Below are 27,347 nucleotides of genomic sequence, written 5' to 3'. Positions count from 1 at the left end.
ATTTACAATTGCAGGCTCACTGGATTTATACCTCCCTGCATTTGAGTGAGTGAATGTACCCATCCATGGCTTGAGAACCTTATTATTTAAATTTCCTGTTCTACCTTTAAAATAGTTCAATGTTTACATTATTTTATTTGATTTTAATTATGATTTTCATTTTCCTATGAAGTTACTGTTTGTGAGACTTCTCACAACAATACTGTACTAGTACAATTAACTGGAGCTTACATAAACAGAACATAAATAAGACTGGGCCTTTACTGTGTTTGAATGTTTTTTTTTTACCTGTATCTTGGGCCTGTGCATGAGACACCTGCATGGCGGATGCACTCTGAGAGAAGGCGTTAAGCACAGCTAGCCCACCGTCTGTCAGCGTGGGGGCTGAGGCATACATGAGGGTGTGGGGGCTAGGGTACATCGTGTGACCTGCTACTGAGGTGGGCACAGATGACGTGACTATGGTTGCTGGGAGACTGACTGTGGCTAGAGAGAAAGAAAGAAGGAAAAAGTGTGAAATGGGAGTGAGAGAATCACAACGGAATGGGAGAAATTTATAGCATGACCAACATACATAAGAAGAAGAGAGGACAAAAAGGTGTAAGATGGGAGTAAAAGTGAAGAAATTGGATTTATTGACAGATGCAAGAAACACGAAAAATCAAAGAGAAAGAGACTCTCCACTTGTAGCTTTCATTTTCTGACTCAAGGTGGCAGTGTTGTTTAAAATAAATAAATAAAAAAAACCCAACATTAGCTTAAATGTCCACATCTTTATCACAAATCTTTACATCATTGCTAATTATCACCCCCCACCCCCACCATGTTTCTGTGAAAGATGTGTGTGAAGTACCTGTGGATGTGCTGGTCTGGGAGATCCCTGGGCTACTGCTGTCATTACTGACAGAGCTAGACTGGGTGCTGGGTTGCACCTGGATGGCTTGGAGCTGTTGAGGTATACCTCCTCCTAAGGGACAAAGCAACATTTTTAATTGGGGACCAGAACCGTGCTTTAAAAGGTATTTACAAATACTAAAATGTCAAACCATATAGGAGAGAAAAAAAATATATAAATAAATAAAAAACACTGCCATTATGGCATAAAACACATGCTAGCCCTTATAATGTTAAAATGATGTTACTTAGTACATTTTGGTCATATTAAATCCATTTAAAACTAGGTATACCATGGACTTTGAAATTCTTATGTTTAATTTGGGGTTTCAGAAGACAATTCTTGATTATTCGTGATTAAATTGATTTACCCTACAGTACAGGGGGGTTAATAATTCATCTGAATGGATTCATTACTTCTTGATCTGCTCTGTTCTATGATTATTTGTTTATTAATGTAGGATATTTAAACACTCATATTGCTAAAAGTGATTTTTTTGTAAGGGTTGTACACTACAAAGACATTGAGATACCCCAAAACACCATTATTTCTGCAGTGAAGTGAGAGTCTACCTATCATCCAAAGACTGGAATAAAATTCAACTAGCATAGACAAGCACAGTTTGTATGCTATAAGCTGCAGTAAGTCTAATAAAATAGTCCAATGTAAAGGGCTAATATCTGAGAAAAGACCATATATTTTCACATGTTTACACAATAACAAACTACAGTACGTTAACTGCATTAACACTTATTGGCTAAACCTCACCTTTTGACACACTATATTGTATCTTGTAGGCACACAATCTTCAGAGTGGATTCTACCCTTAATATTTATAAATAATATCTTTAAAATCAATTAATTTGACAGGCAAAAAATATTGCATATTGCCATTGGACAACAGCAACTAAAAATATGGAGAATAAACAATGCAAAGCCTAATTCAAATGCAATCCTTTGATTGTTACAACATTTTAAATGTATTATAAACAAACAATCACAGATATATACCCCTTTAAGCTGGAACCTGTTCTATACAAATTATCAGCACACACAGAGGACATGCATAAATAAAATACGTTACACATACACACCTGTGAGAGAGACTGCAGCAGCAGGAAGGCGAAACACAGCCTGTTGGCCCTGCGGGTTCTGGGTGGCTGTGGCAGTGGCCAGAGCTTGGCCTTGCTGGCCCTGGAGAGCTAAAGAGTGCTGCTGCAGCTGTCCCAGGGGAATGGTAGGGGTCCCAGGGGGGAAAGGAGTGCCTGCTGTGGGGTATAGTTTGGGGGTTTAATGGAGTTTAAAAACAAGATAAAAAATATATATATATATATATATATATATATAAATATATAGGAATTTGGAGATCAAGCTTCACTAAGGAAATGCCAAAGTGACCTTATGGAATAAAGAGGAAATAGCATAACAGTAAACACAAGAAGAAAACTAAGGAACAGTGAGATAAAGTAAGAGATGTTTGTTTGACATCAACAGTCAGTTGGTTTGATTGACATCCACAGTCAGGTGAAGCTGCAGCTGTTTTGTTAGGGGCAATTAAAAGCCTTGGAATGGTTTGATTCTATGATAAGTGTGTGTGTGTGTGTGTTAGGCCACCTGGTAGGGTACCAAGTGTAAAACAGGTGGAAGAGTGTGACAGACAGGAAGTCGCATACAGTTAAACCAGCAGTCACAGGAAGAAATTAAAGTGGCAACCTCCTGTTTCTGACCACACTGCTTTAATCGTTATCTTATTAAAAAAAAAAAAAAAAAAAAAAAAAAAAAAAAAAATTGGTGTTGCTTCCAGCACCTGAACACAACCAGTTTTTAAAAATATTCCCATAACAGGTTTGGATAATCAAAAACAAAGACAAAAACTTCAGCTTCTCTGTGTTAGCTCTTTGGTGTTTTAATGATGGGTCACATCTGCTTTTACATTCTCATCCAGCATGAAGCCCAGCCCAGCCAATCTTCATTGAATATTCATAACTAATTATACGCAGAGCTTGCCAGAGCTCTCTGCTATGCCCATTGTGTTCTCATGCTAATTATCTTTATCCTACAATGACAATCAAAGGCACTAAGGCTGAGATTCCTCTTTGCAAAAGCACTTCTTTGTTAAACATAGATGGTGCATTCGAAATGATGAATATAAAAGGTGATATGTGCAGGTTTATTATGGCCTCAAAACAAATTCAGAAATATGATTGAAGCCATATCAAAACTATCATTTACTTTTATTGTTAATTTTTATTACACCAGTTTAAAGTGTTAGGTTGAATTTAAAAGAAAAACAGTCCAACATTTAAACATGTATTTGTCTGATACCAAATCATCAGACATTTAAAGTTTTTAAAACAAGGTCATGGCATCTTGGATGCCAAGCACCAATTAACATCCCTTAGGCAGCAGTCCCAAATGTTAGACTGTGCCATATAGCACACCTCATGGTGTAATTGCTAACCAGGTGTGAGAATGTGCATTTGGATGAGGTAAGAGCCAGTTCCTTTAAGTGTTTTAAAACCTAAACATACAGCAAAATGAATTAATTCAGGTCTAATAAAAGAGGACGAAGTTGTATATCTGTGTGTGTGTGGGTGTGTAAGATCCACATTTCCTACCGGACATGAAGGTAAAGCCCCCTGGGAGCTGCATGACTCCTCCTGAAGCAGCTGCACTTTTCAAAACAGTCCCGTTAGTGTTGGCAATGGAAACACTGCTGTTGCTGGCAGATGCAGGGGCCAGGTAGTTGGTGATTGGGAAAGAGGGTCCGCTGCTCACCTGCATGGTGGTGGACGTGGTTGGCACTGTGGCCTGAGCACTGGTGTTACCTGGAATGCTGGCCACGGTAAAAGCTGGCTTTAGAGTGTCCTTGGGGGAGGAGAAAAATAAAATCATTAGTATACTTAGTGATATAATGAACTGAATAACTGTTTTACCTAATCACCCATGGCCAACTTTAAAGTGGGGAAAAAAGTACAGATTGTTGCCTACTTAGAAGAAGCAAAAATAGGCTTGATTGTGATGTAAAAGCAAACAAACCAATAAGCAATAAGTGTGAACAAAGGAAAAAAGTGAAAGCTAAAGCTGCTGAACAAAGATAACAATGAAGAACAATATCCAATCATAGCTGTCTCAGGAAAGTTGACATTTGCTCTGCAATTTTTTTTCCTCATTTTCAATTCATGACTGAAGTGTGATCTTCAAAATCATGTGTCAAGCATGAACTTAGTTAACCTGTCAGAGGTTTTAAAAAGTAAATAATGCATTAATAATAAATACTCCAGATAATGTTTGACAATATTACATTTCCCCAATTGTATTAACTTGGCCTGTCATCACATGGGAACAAGTAGTAAGTAAACCATTGTGGGAGGGGGGAGGCGGAAGGACACCACCAAAACCCACACTAAACAAATTTAATCTTTGATATACCACACTGATACACTTTTCCTAATTATACTCTTGTTTTATGTAAAATTGTACATACTGCACTCCTGTACAATATGTACTAGTCCTGTATTGTTGCTGGTTGCTATGACAACAGCTCTGACAGATCTCTCCATACCACTGATGATGAAGCTTTAGAAATAAAATACGCTGTCAAACCATGGAACAGACAATAATAAATCGACCCATTCCCATACTTATACATAGTAACCCTGCAGGAAAAAGTCATTTTTAACCAAAGCAGTTTTGGGGAAGTGGGATAGAAAGCCTTCAGCACACAATGTACATTAGCAGACTTTCTGATGTGCATAAAATACTCCCACTAAATCAGCTGCAACCCCAGTACTTCTCAGGGGCCAGGCACGTAACAGGTTTTTCCTCAGGGGGCATCCACATTCATTTGATGCAAGATGTATTTTATATCAATACTTGGTTGATATAGAGGCAGAGGAAGGAAGGCAACGTATGCAGGTGTTCACATGCTTCAATCTTCAGGTATTTTCTCTCAAGACCAAAAGAAACAATTTCTATAAAAAGATTTTACAAGACAAGGCATTGTTGTCATCTCCACTATAAAATTACACAGCTCACAAACCTTACCCTAATGACAACAGCTGATGACTCTAGTCCTTTATGAGCTCTAAAAAAACCTCTAAAACCATTTCAGTTTTGTAATGAAATGTGAACACAAACTCAGAACTGTATATGTTCACAGATGATTCAGATGAGCCACTCTAAGACACCATTTACAAAGATAATCTTATGTTTTTAAACAGCTCCAAATCCACTCCTGTGACATAGTCAGCATTGCACTGCTAGCACACAATACATTGGCTACATCTGCTGAGACTGAGTGTGTTAACAAAAATGTGTAGTCACAGTGACATTTATGCCAAATTACTATATATAATTTTTTAGAATTACCACAAGCTTATGTTTACATACAGTCTTAGATAATTTTATATATATAACAAATAAGAAATAAGATTTTGTTTTTCTATAAAGTAGAAGGTGTGAGTGAGTTTAAAATAATTATTTATTAACCGCTAAAGCTAGATATTGGATGATGACCTCATATTATGTACTGCCATGAGGAGAGATTTGGAAAAAGTTAAAACCAACACATTCACACACAGAATAATGATATTTGGTTTTATTCTAATGTTGGGTGTTATTTGTTGTTTGTTTTTGCAAATAAACACTTACTGCTCAGATAAATAGCTTTTTAACTCTCGTGACATTTGCACAGTACTGTCAAGTTGATATAAATAAAATAGCCTGTCATTTTTTTACAAGCAAAATGTATCAGCACACATTGAAGAATCTACATACATACAGAATTTTGTTCCCCTGCAAGAATGATATGAATCTTGTTTTGATCAAGCAATAAAAGCTCACAGTGGCTTGTCAAAAGGAAGCGCACTACACCATGTGCATCCCCTACATTCTTGTAGCAGGGGTGCTGTTTGTATGTGACTGACTGAGTGGGTGAGAGGTAATGATAAGGACACATGTGCACACACACACCTGGCTTCCACTAAACCCACCAATCAGTTCACAGCCACAAAGCTTACTGTATAACGTGCAAGAAGCAAGCATTCCTCGTAAAAAATAAGAGTATTATGTTTGTATGTCAATTTTAAAACTACTAAAACCCTTTTCTATGAAGCAGGGAAAGTGATTTTTCACTTTTAACAGACATTAGCCCACAGCCTCACATCCAGATCAACATGTATAGCCTGTGTGAGGCAGGGAGGGTTTTGTCCACATATTTATATAGCATGCCAAAGAAAATGCAATTACCTTAAGTTAAAAACAAATGAACAACACCAAAAATGTTGGCAGGAAGCAAACCAAGAGTTAATGTGGACTGGCAGTTCAAAGTCCAAACTGACTGTTCAAACAGCAGCCATTGGTTTTGACACATTCATTTGTAATGCATGTTCATGAGAAGGATTTCCACTATGAATCTAATGCCCCTCACTTTTCAGTGGTGGAAATGTTAGAATTCCCCTTAAAATTGAAAAACATGATTGTTTAAGCAACTAAAATAAATGCACAAAATTTTATGCAAAATTGACTTTATATCAATTTCCAGCAGTCTGGAACAAATCTGAAGTTGTTGGCAGTTTAAAAGTTAAAATTGAAAACAATTTAAAGAAGTATACCTGAAGAGGTATTCCCCAGTCAACCACTTGCATTAAAGATGTGTCGTTTGTATTGTGCTGTATATCACCGCATCACTGAAAAAATATATGTGAATGTTCAAATCATAGCACAGACAGTCTTTTTGTGTAAAAGAAAGCGTTATAAAGTATAATGCGATGTAATGCAGAGGAATTCAGAACATTAGAGTGCACCATCTTTGTGTTTTACATAAAGGGGTGTGTGTGTGTGTGTGTCTCTTTCTCTGAGTGAATAACCAGAGTGTATGGCATGAAGAGAGGTGACCAGGCAGGTGGTCTTGGGAGCAAGTTATGATTCAAACACAGTGAACAGTGGGACAAGGACAAGGACAGAGGGCAGGAGGAGATGTGGGGAAAGAGAAAAGGGGTGGGTGTGTGAACAGCTGAGGGTCCAGACAGCTGTCAGGAAACATGAGCACCCACTGAGAGCCTTTAACCCTTAACACACCACACTGACTGACACCTGAAGAAATGGAGATGACAGGTGACAAAACTACATTTCTCTGTTTCAGCTTGTTGACTTTAGCTTAAAAGCACATGGAAATACATTTTTACTGTAAATTCTAATATTGACCAAAAATCATACCAGGATACAGAAGCGTCACAGGTCCACAATTTAAATGACCATAAACAAAGCAAAATATGTTCAAAAACAGGGGTTTAGTTCTCTGTGTTGCTCAGACAACAGATACTGTGGAGGATGGAGAGGGTCAAGGTAGACAGGTTAAGTTTAAATCTCTCACTGAAGGAACTGTACACTGGCTTTTGTGTGTGAATTTGGAGCCAGTGTGTACATGGAAGCACTGGATAGCAAACTGCCTGTATACTGCTAGTGCAGCAAGTTTACACTGGGTTAAACTTTGGAGTATTACTTTAACTATTTAAGAACACTGAAGGACCTTTAAGTTTCACCTATTATCTATAACCGCTTATCCTATTTTCAGGGTCCGGTGTCTAATATAGTTGTCTAAAAACTATATAATTGAAGCTAACATTCTTCTTTATTTTAAGAGGTTCTAGTCAAAGCCTTGTTACATAAAGTCTAAACTTGTGATCGAATTGGAGCGGAATGCAATGTAATATATTCCCCACATTTATATAATAAAACCTTCTTTTATAGTTTTTTCCATGTTTAAAATGTTTATATGGCTACAAATGGAATAAAGTGCTAACATAAAACATTTTTTTTAATGTTATAGACATTTACATTCGACACCGAATGTCACTGGGATCCTGAGAATTAACTGAATTTCAAAACTCAAACTAGACAAACAGTAGTACTTGGCAAAAATCAACAAATTAATGTTTGCCTTTATAGGCTATAAATAAAGAAATTGATTGGATTTAACTTACTTTGGCCACTTCTATTTCCAATCAAATTTTTTGTCTTGCTGATATTGGCCCAATACGGTATTTAGAGTGTAACCATCAGGATGTAAAGCAAAATGTGTACTGTACAGATGTGACAATGTAAAATGGACAATGTACTGTGTAAACATTTGTCTCCAAACATGGCTGCATTTAAATGGCATAATTAACACAAATTTTGCAAGCAGTAACCATCAATGAACCACTCCAGCATTCATGTACAAGAGGATATTTTAATTAGTTTGGATTTTAAAGGGTAATTTGAGAATACCAAATCAACTCAGTATTATGAATCATATACACTTTGGACAATACTGCTAGTAATTATGTACTTGAACTTAAATAGTAAAGCAAACTGACAGCAATAACTCAACATTTAGTTTGTGATCCAGACCCAGAGCAGAGGGCAACAGAGTAATGGAGAGCATCTTTTTGCCATGATCCAACAAAACACCTACTGCTCCTCCTCCACACAAAGCCGGCCTCTTTGGAAATGAAAGCTTTGCCTGTGAAACTCAGCTTCAGAGACCCATAACCACTTCCAATAACAAAGCAATACAAATGACCAAAGCAAAGCCAATTGATTCAAACAGAAATACACATACAAAATAACAACAGGCCTCTCTTGACAGAGGACAGGACAGGCCAGGCTGTAATTATGGATCAGCTGAATTAGTTAAACCAGAAGGAGACTAATGGCCACAGAGTAAGTGTGCATTTAAACCAATGCTTCATGCGAGACACATTAGGATCGGTGAACTGCTGCAGATGAAGAAAAGAGGCATTATATCACAGGTGCTCCGAACATGAGGAACGTTATTCTTTCAGATTTTCCACAGGATCTATGCACAACCCATCATGATTAATCTACATGACATCTAATTACAGCAAAGATGCCAAGAACCACAGTACAATAAAGCCTCTGGCATTATTAAATGATCTGCTTCCAGTCTGCATAATGAGAGTAGTCCTCTAGTAACAAACAAGTATATTTACAGTTTTTCTCAGAATAGCACAATGTGTGTTGACATTAATGTCCATGTACAATGTAGACCATTTTCAAAACTCTCGTTGCACCATTATGGTACTTTGTATTGCTCATGTAATAAATTACTAGATTGGGTGTTATATTTAATAATTAGAAGCAGTGATAATAGAATTAAGCAAATCAATGCAATGCCTGGGGGAAAGTAGCCATGTGTTCTCCTAACCAGCACACAAAATATTAATCTATAAAAACAAGAACAAAATGTCCTCTTTAACAGTATTTGTTGATTCTAATGTTACGATTTGTATTGGCAAAAGCACAGTTGCTGCTGAGCATTGTAGATTTCCATGTGTAAAAGATCAAGTTGCAATTTGATTAAACTCAATAATGAAGCCTCTCACATGCTGAAAACAAAGCCAAATGTGTCCCCAACACCCACTCCCGTGCACACAAACACAAATAACTAAAAAAAATAAGAAAATGCTGGAGGCTTGTACAGAGGTACACAGGCATGCAGTACAGCACTTAGCCCTTTCCCCCTTCCTCCTCGGCTCCCACTCGCTGGCTCCCATCTCCCGCCTGTCATCCTGCCAATGAGCTGGAATTCACTGCTCCATTTGGGACGGCTAAAAAAGGCAAGGCAGCCCAAGTCGCAGAGGTGCAGCCAATCAGTGGTGACCTGTCCTGTTGCTTGCTGCAACATAAGGCCTCTGTGGCCCCTCCTTTGTGTGGCACATTGACACATTGCTTTACATTATCACTCCCCCACTCCTGTAAATGTGTTCATCACCAACTCAGTCTTGCGGTGTGCTCCAGTCTCTTGACCTAACATGATCCTCCTCACCTGCTTCATTTTGCTTGACATCACACCGGCTCAGTAGGCAGAGGTTTTTGTTTTTTGTACTTTGAGAAATAAAAGTTCTGTAAAAAACTAGGGGGGGGTGGGGGAGGAGCACATTGTTACCAAAATTAGATTTAGTATTAGATCTAACAGAGTATACATAGGACACAGCTTTTTTCCCCCCCAGTGCCAGTACAGATATAAAACCCTGAGTTTCAACTGATTATAGCTTTTTTAAATTCATTTACAAGTTTTAAATAAGCCATGGTAAAAAATGCTTATTTGGAAAATCTACAAACTATCCTCAAACTATTGAAAATCTCTTGGAATGGTTTAATTCCTGTATTTTTTGCTGATGTTGAAGATATTTTTCCATACAGATCTGCTACATCTAGAAATAGGTACATAATTTGTGATATGACCTCAATCCCTCAAACTGCATATAAACCAACTTGGTGTTTGTTGCGTGTGAGTGAGAGAGAATGTTTCACTCTAGCCTTTTCTCTCACCCCAGACACCCCTATTTAGGGTCTGTGTTGTGATAAGCTTGCATATCTCACTAAACTGACTTTCCATTATCTCAGTGTCACTTCCAGTCTATCCCTTTCTTTCTTGTTAACTCTCACCTTGCCTTGTAAATGACAGCTGGGAACTTCAGAAAAAAAAAAAGGGGGGGGGTGCTTTAAAAGTAAAATAAAAGCTTCCTTATGGTTGTTTCTAGTGTATAGTAAGCTGATGAAAGTACAATAATTACAGGAATGGCAGATTATTTAATGAATGAACAGAATTGTAGAAAACAGCAAGACAAACTCAGCATACAGAGTAAATATTGCCTTATTCTTTTTAAAGGATATACCAAACACACATGCTAATAAAACCACTTCTACAATTGTCTGGAACATAATTATTAATATTAGATAGGTAATACCATTTGTACTTTTAAAACACCCCAAAGGTTAATAGTATTTAGCGTACAGCTGTAGTCTTGGACAACATTATTAAAATGTTTTTAACAGGGTTTGTACACTGTACTAACAGTGTCCAAGGCTGAAATCAGAATGTGCATTTTAACATATTGATTATACATTTAAAAAAAACAACAACACTATTTACACAGACCACAGTAACATTACATGACTTGGGCCCAGTCTGGAAATGTTAGGAATGGTAAAACTTAGCCAAGGAAAAAAAACAAAAACAACAGCCATTTATGACCAATACTTCTCCACTGGAGACAGCAGCATGGGGCTAAGGCACAGTGAGAGTACAACAGCTCTCTGGGCCACAGACATGTTTAAGACAGAAAGTGACTGGGAAGGACGAACATTTCCTTTAAAGAGTGCCAAAGCGAAAACAAACCACACCGGGCTGTAACTACAGCTTAAATTACAGGCTGGTGCACGCGGGCCTTTAGACAGGGCATGAGCATTCAGGTTTTACACCGGGATGCGATGACCCTTCTGGGGTGGGGAAAAAAAATAAATAAATAATGCACAAATCATGTTCACTCAGTGATTTAACTTCAAACAAAATTTGTATAAATAGCTGAACCTTCTGGTTAGCTGAACATACTTCAAACTAGAGCTGGGCGATATGTCCAAAAATCTTTCACAATAAGGTTTTCTAGATTGATCAATCTGGATATTTATCGCGATGTTAACATTTTGTCACACTGTGACAAAGGACATCCTTCTAAAAATATAGACTGAATACACAATGTTTATTGTTATAAAACATACATATGCACATTACTCAAATTCACAAAGAAAGATTTCACTGGAACAATAACATTTGCTTACCACATAAAAGTAATGACATCTTTGTCTTGTGTTATGAAAACATTCTTAGGACATTACCACCTCAAGCGTTTAAAGAAACAGAGAAAGTAAAGATAGATTAAGAAGAGTTTAAAATAATAATAAATAAAATTAAAACTCCCAAGTGCTGAACTATAATAATATTTTACTTAACCCATTGGAAGGCTTAGAATAGTGCTCCTAAAGCTTGAAGGTTTATCAAGCTCTATAACCCAAAGCTCATCATCGTTATCAAGCAAAAATTAGTCACGAAACATATCAATATCATTTTATCGCCCAGCACTACCTCAAACAAATTAAATCATTACTTAAAAATTAATCAGCTTTTACAGAATCACCTCGTAATCTGCATTTCTAAATCAAATACAGGGAAATTAGCCTGAAAGTTGAGCGCTTACATACAAGCAACTGGAATTGCCATACTGAACGAAAGCTAAATTACTGGAAAAAAAAAAAGGAAGAATAAAAAAGACAAAGGGGTGATTTCCCAGACAGAGATTAAGCCTAGTCCTGGACTAAACAGCATTTTAAACTGAGATTTTCTACTGAGAGGACAACATCTAGGGTGTTAACTTTAATCTACATATAGTAAAAGCCAAAGATCCAGCATCAGCACCTAAAGTGGAAAAAAATAAGGCAGCATTGGACTAAATAGAAGCAACCATGGGGAATGAACGATTGGATGAAAGTTATATTCAGTGAAGAAACACAAATCTGCATTTGCCAAGGAGATTATGCTGGAACTTTTATTTGGTGCTCTTCTAATGAAACGGAGATAACTGCCAGAAAAGGAAAATTCAATTTGACCTCATTTATTATACATTAGATAAAAGGATCAGGGGACTTGTCACTCATTACATCAACAGTCAATCCAGATGGACACTTAAATTTGAAACATTTCATTCCATCAAAAGGATGTAGAATATCCAGGATTACTAATTGTTATTTTGTGGATGATGATAATTCCTTCAACCCAACTGTTATTGGCTTCATAAATGACATGTTTAGAATCAGTTACTCTGACATATAGCTGTGTAGTAAATCTTTAAACTCACAAGGATTAAAATCAATGAATCTATTTGGTCTATTTTTAAATTGCAGCCAATTGAAATTTTCTTGAATTCGTCACTAAAATTGTTATCAATATAATTGGTAATTCAGTAGATCATTATTTCTCTGGCACCCTACAGGCTGTGTTCCTGCCTTGCACCCAGTGATTCCGGGTGGGCTCCAGACCCACCGCGACCCTGAACTGAAGAAGCGGCTACAGATAACGAATGAATGTATGAATCATTTCTCTGTAGTGTTGATAAACCCAATTTCTACATTTTATTAAAGTTTACTCATGCGGATATGTTCTTGGAAAATACAGAACATTGGTATTAGCCTGCAATACTCATCTCTCATATCAGGGCATCTCTAATAAGAAACTACAGTAGATTCTAACTTTTCTAACAAATCTAGCAGTGCTGAACTGCCATTTTCAGATTGATATAGATTAATGCTTGGCTAAAAAACATTAGTAATAAATTCTTTTTGTAGTACAATTTTTAATCTGTCATTAGGCTTCCTGTGTCCCCTACATGATTGTGGGGCTGTAAGTGGGGTTAAAAAGAAAACAAATATCACTTAGAACATCCTTACTTAATAAACATGAAACTTAAGTTGACATTTAGAGATTAAGTGGTCACTCTATTTTTCTAATATTTGAGTGGTCCCAGGGCTACAGTCCTCAGTAGTTTGAAAATCAGTCCGTACACCCCCCACCCCCAGCAAATGTTTCGGTGGCAAATTTAGAGTATAAACAACAGACACTAGAGTCTCCCCAAGAACACACCATCTCCATGGCTCTATAAACAGTGGAAGGCTGGGATCATGTCCTGACGGCCACATCTACACACTATAAAACCTCTGCTGTAATAACACTAACACGGCACCAAGCTTCAGTTTAAATATACACACTGTGTGCGCACATATATATATATATCTCAAAAAGAGTAAAAACATTACACTCCAAAGACAGCTGCAGCTTATAAGGAATGTGAGGGGCCCTGGCCAAGTGTGCAGGCAGGGAAATGCTACCATATAAGGGCATGGAGGCAGACTCAAGTTTTTATCAATGAGAGAAGTGTGCTCAAGTGTGACTGAGTTAATGTGACTCAGCATGAAGAGCCTGGCAACGGTGCCATCTGACTGCTCCAGAGACACGTCACAGACATGTCCAATTTATACCTGCCGGATAAACATAAACTTCGCTTCAAAAGAGAAACATCAATCAAACCTGCAGCTGGATGGATGCATTTATTCCAGTTTCTTTGGAAAGAAAGCCAGTTTAGTTTCTCTCTGCACAACTTCAAGTATCTCCCAATCAAAACACAATGTCTGATATGATGATTAAGGGCCCATTTGCACCCCCCCCCATTCAGTGAAACATAGGAGCAGGTTAACATAAAAGTAGAAGCTGTATAGAATAAACCCAGAGTTGGGGGAATTTATTATTCATTTTCTGAGCTTAAATGATTCTTAACCAGCTGCAGCTTAACATCATAGTATTGTGATGCTTATTTAAAACTAATGTCAGTCTTTGAGAAAACTTGACAAATTAGCTGAAATTCTAGATTTTCAACAATTTTTCTGCAATATAATCTGTATCATAATGAAATTTAGTTTTGTATTGGCAGAACAAAAGCAAGTGATTGATAATAACTGACAGTGCAAGACTGTTGCCATTGGGAAAGGAAATGATTAAGATCACTTCAGATTGATCTTTCAGGTCACTGAAACTGAATTGTAATGAGAAACTATTTTGTAATATATAATGAGCTTTATTTTCCTTTTTAAAGGCCATAGGAATTGGAAAGCCTACATGGATATTAAAAGCAAAATTCACTGGTTGCTTAAATGTCAGAAGAATTTGATCCAAAGAAGATAGTAGATTATGCAGCACAAATTTCCCCATGGAGCTACAGAACTGTACAGAATTCATGAATTATACACAGGTTATTTCCCTCTGTAACAATGTTAAATGTAGGTTTCTACTCAACCTCACATCAGAGACCTATGAAACTCTCCCAATACATTGTGGCCCCTTTTGCAATCTTTAAAAGTGATTAAAAAGTGAAAAGTTTGAGAGGAAACAAGGCAGAACCCATTCAATTACAAAGTGAAGAAAGTGAATTACAAGAAAAAATAAATAGTTATTTCAAATCTTTACATAGTATAAAGCAACAGCTTCATGTGGTAGATCACATGAAGTGGTGGGGGTGGGATTAAACTGAGAAAGTAAAAATCCTTCCCAGAATTTCCTTTCATCTTCTATGACATGATTTTTGGACATGTTTGAAAGAGGTTACCAGAAGGGATCACAGCCCACAGAGCAACTCATGGAAGTGCTTTCCACCCTTTTTAGCAGCCATGGTGTTAAGGTGAGGTAAGCTTGAGGCCAGAGGGTCACCGTTTCAGTTCAGGACAGGATGGAAAGTAATCAATCACTAGTGTGTGTTTGTGTTCACGATCACAGATGGGTTAAATGCAAAGAAGCAATTTCCCTAAGGGGGATCAATAAAGGTGTTTCTACTGTGACACATTCAGTCAGCAGTGGCTGTGTTTGTCTAGGCACAACTTCAGAAGTTGCATGAAATATAATAAATGAGCTATTCCAATAGATTAAACAATCAATTACAAAATTAAATAAACATTTACCCCAAACTTTGCTGTCTGGTAATGGAAATTCCAAAACGTTGTTACAATATAAAGTGTCCCGAATGTCCCAAACAATAGTCTATGGAACTTTACATACTACACTACAAAAAGCACTGCTAAGGAGGGGACATATATTTTGATACTATTTAATGCAGCAGTGTGCAGTCTGGGACACAGCCAGAGACAAATGTTAACTTGCTGCATGTTAGAGTGCTTTCTCAACCTAAACACAGCTAATGTTAGCTAACTCTCAGATCCTCCTTTGTTACCCTAAGAGTTACATACAAGCCGCATTAATAAATTCATTCATGTAATTACCCGTCATTGTTATCTGTTGTACTCTCGTTACTAACCTCAAGCCCAGAGCTGGTAAAAACTAACTTTATAAACCAGACTCTGATGGTGAATCGGAGGCCAGTGGAGCTGATGACTGGAGCAGCTTTATATTTGAACAGGCGCCTTAACAAAGGCTGAAATAAGACCCACCTTGTCTGACTCGCTGCCAAAACATGTTAATCTCCATGGTGCAAATAAAAACAAAAATATTTGTGGGGGGGGGCGCACAGTTTCTCTTTCCTTGTTATAGTTATCTTTTTTGGGGGGTGGGGATGTGGGAGATAGGGAACAGCAGCACAGCCTCTGAATTTTAAAGCAGCTATTCAGGACAGCCCTACATGGTTCTTTGTAGAACCAAAAGTGGTTTCTCTATGACATCACTCAAAGAACCATTTAACTTGGAAAAAAATGAAACTCAAACATGACCAACCAATTTCCAAAAATTTGTCAATTTCTGGTTCCTTAGCCTTGTAGCAAATTCTTATTTGTAAGAATCAGAACTCTAGTGCTCACCTTGGTTTCTCCAAGGCTCTCCGATTCAGACACCTGATAGGTGAGGTCAGTCTCCTCAAAGCCCGTGGCACTCATGCGCTGGTCAGTGGATGGGTCAGAGCGAGGAGGGGAGTCTGGAGAGTTGAGGCATGTCTGGATAAGAGCCTTCCCAGTCTCACTGGTGATCATGGGCTGGAGCTTGCGTGTGGCAAATGTGTACACATGACCTGTTTCACTAGCCACCAGCAGCAGAACTTGGGTCCCTGTAAGAGTGGAGAGCTCATATGCCTGGTGCAAGGAGAGAAGAAAAGATGATATTAATGATTAAAACAACAAAGGCTGGATGAGACTGTTACTGCATTTGATTATTACATATTTTACACACCTGTACATCATTTCATTTTCATATACTCATTAGTACATAGTGGATTTTAACAACTAACTGCTATATCCTCCTTGCAAAGCATTTAAAAAAAAGAAAACATTTTTCAAATTTTGCCTGATTATTCCTACACATCATAATGAATATAGAAACCAGGAGTTCAGTTTAATGTTTTGTACAAACCCCATTTCCCATGTTGTTGTAGAGCTTCTACATTAAAAAAAACGTCCAATATCATGCACAAAATTTATGGGAGCATATGTCTTTCAAAAATAACCCAATTTTTGCTTCCATGTCAATGGTAACTTCTAAACATATGGAGAGGGGAGGGGGAAGAAAGAAATCATGCACACAGGTTTAACAATTAACAAATCACTGATTCTTGTTTTTACTGCATTTGACAAAATGTCCGAATTAAAAAAAAAAAATGGTGTTTTTAGTAATGGGGTTCTACAGCTAAAGACTATGGAACATCTGAGCTCTGCATATTTTAGACATCTTACACAGGTCTAGGAGTCATTCATTCACATATTTATAAAAACCATTTCCTTTTTTAAAGACATTTTCTTATTAAAAGACATTCATAACATAACTGCAAAATTCCATCTCATGTTTTGAATGTGGTCTAAATATGTTTTAAGTATATTAAAAAAAACAACCTGCTGAGTGTCTGGTTTACATGCACCACATGATTTCGAGCTTATTCTTCTGCGCCATTTCCTTTTTATGATCACTGCATCATACCTTCCGTTTTACTGTACCGTTGCATATTGCCAGTGTGCAACAGCGTTTTTTGGATAAATTAATTTATTACTGAATCTGCTGAAAATATTGTTGTCACTGTATCAAATTTTCAAAAAAAAAAAAAAAAAAAAAAAAAAAAAAAAAATCATACATGGCTCAAACTAATGTAGGCTAGTACAATATCTAAATTGATTAAGCCAATTTGGCAACAACAGTTGTGTAAAAATACTGTTCACCAGCTTGTGGATAACCTTGGTGTTCAAATAAATGCCCCAAGACATGACCTGAAGCTCAGATATATCTTAAAGGGTGGAAGTAAAAAGTCCAAAGGCTGATAGTCAGTAAAGAGAAGAGAGCTTGTGGTTTTACATTTCACACTGATGTTTATCGACAAACAACTTATGAAACATAGGGTGGGTGTTGGGTTACTTAATTGAAAAAGACTAGAGACTTAGTTCAACAGAGCTACACTCAATCCCTGATAAATGTCAGAAACATTACTAAAATAACAAAAGATAAACGTCCAGAAATAGGGGCACTGATACTGGGAGACTGATTGTGTTCTCTATGGTGAAAAGGGGGTGGTAGAATGGAAGAAGCTATACATGGCTGCTGGGTAAGTAACTATGGCCACTGAACAATCTTAGCCTCAATCAGCTGGATCATATTTTAGCACAATTATTTAATATGAGATTATAATCAACACATTGCAAAACATTACAGGACAATGATGCTTCTAAAGAAAAAGCTGTTAAAGGATACACCAGCTAAAACAGATTGAAGAATTTTTTCTCGGCATCTTTCAAAATGTATGATTCCAAGACAGACAATTTTTGACAACGTTTTCCCAACCACTAAACCATACCACTATGAGAACAGCTCCAAGGTTTCTTGGAAACAAAGTGGCCTCTTGATAGACATTATATAAAATAACTTAAGAACATTAAATGTTGCTAACAGTTAACATTTATGACCACTGCATTCTGATTATGAGGCTGTGCAGGGGATCATCTCCCTACAGAGAATTCTCCACCATGTCAGTGACACCTGTTATGCATGTGAAAGCTTCACTTTCACTGAATAAGATGAATTCAACCACTAGTTCACTTCATGCACATGCCTTTATTATAATAGGACATAAGTACTGGAGGTGGGACTAACCAACAGGCATCAATCTGGGCATTCTCTCAGAGCGTAAGCGTGAAAGGTTTTTAAAATATAAAAGTTTTTAAAATGTAAATGCTGCCAATTACAAAAAAGCAAAAAACTATTTTGTCATTACGAACGGGTAAATGTTTTCAAACATTCATGTGGCCAGTTAATCTACAAAAGCTTGTTAGAAAACCTATTCAAAAACCAGCTGCATTAATATGGAGTTACAAAAGAGCATGTGAGGTCAGACACTGATTTTCATACTCTAATCTTCCAATACATTTCAAATATGTTCAACGGGGTTGAGGTCATTGTTCAGTGCAGGCCAAAGAAGGTTATCCATATCAACCAAACATGTCCATATGGACTTTACTTATGCACACAGTCTCTCAAAGGAAACGACCTTGTCCAAACTATTTCCATAAATTAGAAACCATATATGTTGTACCATTAAAATTAACCTTCATTTAGATATCTTGCCCAAGGTTTGAAAAACAGCCTTAAACCAATTACCAATCTCAAACATTACTGCTTGTTGTATGCACTTTGGAAAGTAGGATTTTTGTCATCCACCAAATGCAAATTCAACACATCTCTGAAAAACATGATCACACTGTTCCAGAGTCCAGTTTTGGAATGTTTTACACCTCTCCTGTCACATTTGGCACTACATTATTTCTTTTTAGAAAGTAAATTCAATAGTCTTAAATGCCATCTATAACATCTGTGCATTGACACTCAATTAGACATTCTGTAAAATAATCAATACTTTGTTCATTACCGTATTATTAATATATATATCATTTTTATACCACAGCAATTATTAATTGCAGAGAACTACACAGGACATGTTCACATTCAGAGACAGTGCCTCAGAACCTAAAATGCACTGAGTCATTAGCCAGGTGGAGGATATTTACAGGCCAAAGCAAAGGAAAAGGGCATCATCAAAAGAGCACCAAGAAAACAACGTCTAACAATTTATGTTCTTTGAAATGAATCAGAGCAAAATTAATATCACTGAAAGCAAAATGCTGTATTGTGTAGATAAAATTAAGGAGTAGAGGGCAATTCCCAGCTATAAACAAACAAATCTGCACTCAAGCAAGGATAATCTGCACAACACTTGCCGTTTAATAAACCAACAAACCATATCGATTTCCTCTCTACAGTGTTTTATAGATCTATAGCACTGTACTAACACACTTGATATTTTGGATGGATTTCCTGCCACTAAGAGTCTATATAAATTAATAAAAAATAAACCCACCAACTACCGTAGATGATTACACATTTGTTGGTGTGGCAAACAAGTCACATTAACTACTACAGCAGACAAAGTGGCTCAAATTCCAAAAAGGACATTGGTCTTCAAGGCAATATGCATGGAGTACATGATTATGAATCAGTTTTGAGCAACTTAAACCTCTGATTTAAGACCATGAGCAGTCACATACATGACACTTAAAAATCCCATTAGAAAAAGTTTGTGCTACCTTTGCTCCTGAAAAACTTTAAACTTCTGTCAGGGGTGTATGCTGTGTTCACTAACTCTCATCACCTTGGTATATGATTGCTGATTTTAAGTGATGAACTTCGAATATTGTGTGTGTGTGTGTGTGTGTATATATATATATATTATATCTCTGCCCTTGTGCTTGGCCATTCTTGAATGGCGGGTTTTTTTTTATACAGACCCAGGATCTACGCTTAAATGGTGTGCTCAATCAAAATGTCAGCTTCAGCAACAGTATCTATTGAAAAGGGACAGATGGTTGCCTGGACACTGCATCAGTATTGAGCAAAAGTACAGATGCATATTTAGACTGTGAGGAGCAGCGAGGATAAGCCGAGTTTGGTCGCACACTGAAAAGAATAACAAGCTTGGTCCCTGATTCTTAGATAGCACAGTACTACATTTTTATAAAACTGGGCTCCAAAATAAGCAGCTTAAGAAAGGTGTAAATTGATACCACAATGATTAACCAACTCAGAACTCCTGAGCAAACTCAGGAGATAATGTGTTCCAATCTGTTGCCATTTTGCTGGTTTTGAAAACAAACCATTGATTGCACTGAATATATTAGCTGACATGGCCTGAATAAACATTAAAATAAATAAACTCTCCCTAGTTTTCTCACACACAAAAAGTTAGAATTTGTGCCAGCAGACAAGCCATTAAAAAAGAAGATTATACTGTCATGATATTCCTGCAGGTAGGAGTTCTTTTTTTATACTGAGGCTGAATTTATGTGTTGTTAGGGGTGCAGGAATGCTAAGCTGAGGACAATTCTGGCTCATAGTAAGAACGCTCTAAAGCATTGGTATGCTCTCCTCTCAATCTTACTGTACAAATCACCTGACTGCACAGGCAGCCACGTGCTGCTCCACCATGACAAGAGCAACTGTCACCTGATTTTTATATAGACATTTTACATATAACAGCTTTTTTATATTTAAATTGTATTGCAAATGTTTTACATGTGAAGAAAAAATAAATATCATATTTAGGATAAGTATCCAGATTAACACACATTCTGAACAGATTAATTCTAACCAGACAGTGTGAGGCACCCAAAATCTGTTGGTTAGAGATGTGTGCAATAACAATCCAGCAGGTGGTTATGATCAACATGCTGGAAGAACAAACGATGCTTTCCCAGACTACTCTGCTGTAACATCACCTGCCCAGACAGACAACTGTCAGGCACATGCAAAAAGGGTTATAAACTCACCATAGAAACAAGGACAGGTGACGTCCTATTATAGGTCACAGTGACTGTATCAAAATGCCAATGGAGCAACACCCACAACACTACTACTACTACTACAGAGGTTCTAGTCAATTAGTAATTGTTGCTGCTCTGACCTGGACAGCATAAACCAGTTAGAGAGCATTACAACCAGAGGATCTTAAGATCTTAAGGGTAAGACTACCCTTAGTTAAATGTGTGCATCTGTGTTTGCTTTTTAATGAAATAATATTGCACTGATAACTTATCAGCTCCACAAAATCAGTAACAAATAAGACAGCCTGGTAGTTTTATATGTATAAAACAAAAATTTTCTATAAAATGTACAATAAGGAAATGTTTACAGAAAAGCACAAAAGTCATTCCAGTGGGTGGTGGTGGTGGTGGTGGTCTTTTTAAAAGTTTTTTCCAAGTACTTTTCAAAAGTACTACAATTAAAGTCAGTTTTATATTTAAATTTGATTGGGCCAGTGACTTGCCTACAGAGAGTTTTCACATGTCACAGGCAATATACTGAAATATAGTCTTTGTTGACCCAGTCTTCTTAAAATGGGAACATATGAATATTAAAAATGAAATTTAAAAAGAAAAAAGAAAAAAATAAATAAATCACTGAGTACATTAGCACATTCACCTGTGGATCCAGCTCCTACCATCGCACAAATTGTTAAATACAACGACCTACTCAGTTTGTGATCGGTGAGTCTGAATATATGGAATATATGGATATCTGGAATAAAGTGAGTCAGTCTGATTTTATGCAGAATCTTCTATAGATAGCTCCTCATTTGAGTCTCATCAATCACAGTGGTGGATCGTGTGTGAGAGTGCTGAAAGACAAGGTTAAAACTGAGCATTATAAACACAACGAGCATGAAGGTACAAGTGTACCGATTAAATATTGTGGAAAGAAGAATGCAGAGCCGTGAAAATGAAGTGAAAAAAAAAAAAACAAAAAAAAAAAACAGCATTTCCGCTCCTTACCCTGCACTGCTTGGCGCTCAAACTTAGAGCGGTGGCATTTGAAGTAAACAGGTACTAATTCTCAATTAAAATAACAGTCGCTGAAAGCGGTCAGTCTGAGCATGGCTGTTTGGACAGGGTAAGCAAAGTGCTGTGATTTTTGGTGTATTATTTGACCACATCACCATATCACAAATTTTATTAAGGTGTAGAAAACTGTAAACCCGTGGAAAAGGTATAATTTGTGTATCATTGGTCTGCTTTATTTCCCCAGAGCATCAATTGCTTTAATACGTAGACAAATGTAACAGCCCTACGTGAATCCTAGTGATATAGTCACTCAGATTTAAAATTACAAGTTTAGTTATCCTGAACAGTAGGGAGGTAGATGAAGCATAGTGCATAATCTAAGTATATTGTACAACCACAAAAAAAAAGCAAATGTGACATTTATATAATCAAGAATAAAACGATCATAATTAGAACATTTTAGAAAAAAGCAGAAAGAGTTTACTAATAAAATATATTTGTAAAAAATTATAAAAGCTCTTGATTTTTATGACTTCAGAACTCTGCATTCAAAGCACATCACTAGCTTAAAAAAAAAAAAAACTGCTCTGGCTTAACTTTGTTCCACTACTCTTCTACAGTGTAAGTACTGCCCTGTGTATCTTAACCATAACTTTGTCACTTAAGAGATTTCTGAGACTCTTGATCAGGTTCAGATGAAGACTCTGGGACGGCCATTCCATTATTTCAATGTTAATAGCTTTAACGTTCTTTACCCATTTACAGTCTGACAAGGCACACTGTTTTGCATAATGGGGTTCTGATAAACATTAGCAGTCACCTTTCAGTGTAGCCAGTTGACAAAATGTTGCCCATCTGACCCACCTAAATTAAACTTGCTCTCATTACTAAAGAGAACTTTGGACCTGCGCCCCGTCCACACATGCTCTTAAGCAAAAGTTAGCCTTTAGATACTGTCTGCTGATGAGAGGCTTGGTTACTGCAGAGTGGGCCTTCAGTCCCCATTCTCTCAGACAGAAAGACACTCATTTTAATGAACAAGTGATATTGTAAAACTCAAAAGTTCTACAAAGCATACTCTTGGAACTGCAGCCTTCTCTGACAATGACAAAGGGTCATCGTTTGTCGCCTGAACAAACTATCAAATTATCTTATTTTGTTTACTGATATCTTTCTCAAATTTTACACTCTTTTAATAGATTTTTCTGAATCATGAAACAAATTCTACCACATACATCGCTTATGTCCGAGCATGGATAACTTTAAATTTGCATGAGTGGTGAAATTTAAGAAAACCTAAGCTGTTCTTCAGCATTAGATGAACAATATAATGCCAAATATTCAAAACTGGTGTTCCAAAATATTTGGATTAAGCTCCACTGATGAGCGATACTCTTCATCTAGGCCAAATCCTGCGCGTGTTAGAAACAAGGGTGGTGGTGTTGGTCAGAAACAGAATGTCAGTTGCTCTAATCTATTTAAAGCTCACAGTCAGTGGGGTCTGTTGTGACTTCCAGTCACCATGTGTCAGAGGAGAGCATATGAAATACGGTCTGGGTTACTGCAGAAAGACAGAGCCACCGAGGTACGGAGAGATGTGAACCTAAATGTACAGCACAGACAACCCACATACACCGTCAGCACTGAGTTCATGAACGTCTGTCAGAAGTTTCACCTATAGTTTGTCACTTTTATTAGCACTATGGTTGAATGCTGTTTACAATTATTTTTTACCTCGAAAACAATTATTTTAATACTTTCCAATAGAAAAATTCCATCATCCCACTGAAAAACAGTGAAATGCTGGGCACAATTTTATTTTATTCTTTTTTTTGGGGGTGGGGGGGTCCAATGACACCAAGTGTAGTCCATTCACAGAGAACACTGTGGATCTGTACTGAACTCTTCTAAGACGTATCCTGTGCAGATATAATAATAAAAAAACGATTTAATATGAATAGAAAACCCACAGGTCTGTTCCATGTGCAGAATGAGTTTGCATTCACTTGCAATTAATCTAAACATTAGATATGCGGACACTCGCACACAAACTGATGTTAACAGAGGGGCTCTGAAAACAAAAAACGAACTCGGGGCAACACACTTACCTTCTTCATTATGCCAGTCTTTCTCTTGCTAAATGTCGTGTATCGTCGCAACTTGTTGTCTATAAACTCCATCTTAATCTTGACTCGTCCACGTGTTTTCTTCCCTGGCTTGGCTCCAGCCACTCCGCCGCTCACCGTACCGTATCCTCCCGGGGGCAAACCGGCTTCCTGACCGACCACAATGCCCTCCATCTCGGCCCTCTCCCGTTTCACGCTCCGCCTGCTGTCCACGCCCATGGGCTCGTCTTCGTCCCCAGAATCGGAGTCCGCATCGGAGGCACTGCACGCTTGGGGAGCCGTGTCTTTATCGCGTTCAAATCTTCCGGGGATTGCCGCCAGTCCTGTGCCCAGATGCGCGGCCATGCTCGTGGAGCCGCCGCTTCTGCCGGGCCCGTTACCCCCCAGCATCACCGCTGCACCGCCACCGAAAGCAGCTATATTTACACCGGCAACCGCCTGAGCGCCCGATCGCGCGAGAGCCGGACGGAGTCCAGCGCCACCGCCGCCGCTGCCCACGACCACAGCGCCGTGAGCTGCGCTGCTAACCGCCGCCGAGCCGCTGCCACTCAACGCAGAGCCCGCCTGGCTTGATAACATCCTCGGAAGTAACACGAACCAAAAACGCTACCAGAATAGCCAGTCAGCCTGTGGGGGTTAAATTGTGCTGTAGACACATTCAACGGAATAGGCATAAAGGCAAATGCAAACCCCAGCGCACACACGAACACATACACTCACTCAAAATGAGCCGTGACCACCAATGTGAAGTTTCCAAACTTGATGCTGCCCCCTCCGAACCCCTTCGACCCGCTTCAGAGTCACCTCTCTTTACCCCCCCGCTCAGTATCCACAACTCTCAGCTCTCGCTCTAAAAGGAAAACACGAAGAGCGCACTTGCGATTAATCCGCCATGTCATGTAGTTCACACGGCAAACGCCTAAAATGTCTACCGCAGTCCGCAAACAACCAGCAACAACCTCGCCTTTTTCGTCTAGAACACACTAAAAGACGACTTTGCACGAATTCAAAACGTTTTACTCTTTAATACTGAAATATTCTGCCCCGACGGTGGACGAATCTCTCCATACAGATCTACTTTCCTCCATATAAAGAGATTCAACGCTTCCTTTTAAGGACTTGTCTCTCCTTATTTGGTGAGTCACAGTGACGGCCTCCGGTTGGTTCGTGAGGCAGAGGCTTAGCGCGCCATTGGTCGAAGCGCGACATTAATTTGAATACATACCAAAACGTTTGCGCTTATACCGACGTCATCACGGGGGGAGGGAGACTCCACATACTCTGTTGGTCATAAATTATTTTGGAATATGAATGACAAACACAGTTTGAAGCAAATATGCCATCAACATTTCAGTTAATTATCTTCAGCCCGGACATTATAAAGGCAATTTAGGCATTTCTGAGGCAATTAAAAGCCACATTATAGGAAAAATAATTCTAGGTGAAGCGCCACCAAAATAGAGTTAAAGAGCATTTAAACGAAGACACACACTCCTACACCATTTTTAACATATTTTAATAGACGGAAATTGCAGCGCCACTAGTTCCCATGGAAACTGTTGTAAAGATGTAAGAGATTGAGATAATGTCTACCTAAGTGGAACAAATTAAATATTCATTGAAGATTTGACCGAGGGGTTTACTGAATTGCTGCATTGTAATGACACTTGGTCTATGAATATAAAAAAAAGAAAGTAAAAGAAAACTCATTTAGTGTTTTCTGGTCCTCTACCTCAGATGTGGCCCAGTATGACAGTGTGAAGCAGGCCGGAGTTAAAGCATATGTATGAATCTCAGTTACCGTTAAGTAGAATTTATTTGTATTTGCCTTAACAAAATGCAGTGTCATTGAGCTGGTGTGCTCCACGTCAAGAGACCTGGTACTGGTTTTCCCAAAGGCTACATAGTATAACTCATACATCTATTAAATACACATATGCCCAACTCCAAATGTTATGTAGTGCAGTTTCTGCAGTGCTGAAAAGAAATAGCAGCAGCAGGGTGGCGCTACATGTAAGTGGGGGGTATGAGCCTCTCTGTATGAGTCTCTGGTGACTGTGAGGAGGTTGGGTGCTCTCCCAGTGGCTGTGTGGTTTTCCTTCAGATGCTTTGGCTTCAAACCAAAAGCACACATTGGTAGGTGGATTGGCCACTCAAAATTTACCCTAGGTGTGAGTGTGTGATGAAAAATAATACATAAATAAATAAAAGAAACCATTAAGTGTATTATATTTGGGCTATCCTCATGGATTGACGACTGAAGGTAGATTCACTTGATCCTGTAGTAACCTACAGTGAATTAGTGCAACCATTTAACCAGTTCAGATTAGGAAGTCAAATTGCCAGATTTCATCCCTGTAAATTTGTCTTAAAATAAAAAAAAAAACAGTATCTAATATTTTTAATAATAAATGTAAAAGACAAGCCTATTACAAAATGCATTATTTAATATTAGATGTGTGATAGAGAAACACTTGAAGTGCATTTCCATGGCAAATGACGTAGGAGTCACAAAGCACTCCAGCACCAGTAAACACCTACTGATGACTCAAAAATGAGCAGAAAATAAATAAGTCCAGCACATTGCCAGCCTTTTATAGTGGGAACCAGATATTGTCACATGAAGGCCAGTGAGAAAAGCTTAGCAAATAGTAGTGAAGCATGAACATGTCTATTAAAATATAGCTCTCTTCAATAAGAGATTTTGGAAAGATGGCAAAAACAAAAGAGTAGCCGATTAACTTTCACTGGGTACACTTCAATCATAGCCCATAGCCCCCTCTACTGATCAGATGAAACAGTACATTTGAAATGGAGTTAAATCAAGCAGCATTGCCCATCCTTCTAGACCAGGGTCTATTCCAAAAGCTCTGTAGTAGTATGAATATCATAAATGGTACAGAAAATGCTTAATGGGATGCTCTCACTCAGCAATTATCTTAATACTACAAAACCTACCCCAGATCAACTCTCAAATGTATTAACTCTAAGACACATGCTGTCCCCATCTTACAACTAGTTATAAGATATATGTCTAATTTTATCTCTGAATGGATAGGTCTAAACTGCAGCTGAACATGCAGATTATAGAAATTATAGTTTTGTATAAATTCCAAAACAGTTAA

The 27,347-nt window shown here is 37.9% G+C and overlaps 1 protein-coding gene across 4 annotated transcripts in view; it reads right to left on the bottom strand.

The window, feature by feature from the left end:
* Positions 1-25,300, bottom strand: part of srfb (serum response factor b) — a 30,497-nt gene extending 5,197 nt beyond the window's left edge. Inside the window, exons 1-7 of one of the 4 annotated variants that reach the window (XM_066678650.1) lie at positions 24,943-25,300; positions 24,205-24,849; positions 16,094-16,360; positions 3,514-3,763; positions 1,990-2,163; positions 854-967; positions 289-486 (exon numbers count right to left, since the gene is read on the bottom strand). In XM_066678650.1, coding sequence (XP_066534747.1) covers positions 289-486; positions 854-967; positions 1,990-2,163; positions 3,514-3,763; positions 16,094-16,360; positions 24,205-24,801 — 1,600 coding nt within the window. In that variant the 5' untranslated portion in view covers positions 24,802-24,849; positions 24,943-25,300. Of the gene's footprint in view, positions 1-288; positions 487-853; positions 968-1,989; positions 2,164-3,513; positions 3,764-16,093; positions 16,361-24,204 lie in introns of all 4 variants that reach the window. The other 3 variants (XM_066678652.1, XM_066678651.1, XM_066678653.1) reach the window with 3 other exon arrangements.
* Positions 25,301-27,347: the final 2,047 nt, after the last annotated feature.

The sequence above is a fragment of the Hoplias malabaricus genome, chromosome 8, assembly GCF_029633855.1.
Source record: "Hoplias malabaricus isolate fHopMal1 chromosome 8, fHopMal1.hap1, whole genome shotgun sequence".
Taxonomy (NCBI): domain Eukaryota; kingdom Metazoa; phylum Chordata; class Actinopteri; order Characiformes; family Erythrinidae; genus Hoplias; species Hoplias malabaricus.
The sequence above is the reverse complement of the archived record's forward strand: the minus strand, read 5'-3'. Positions and strand labels throughout refer to the sequence as shown.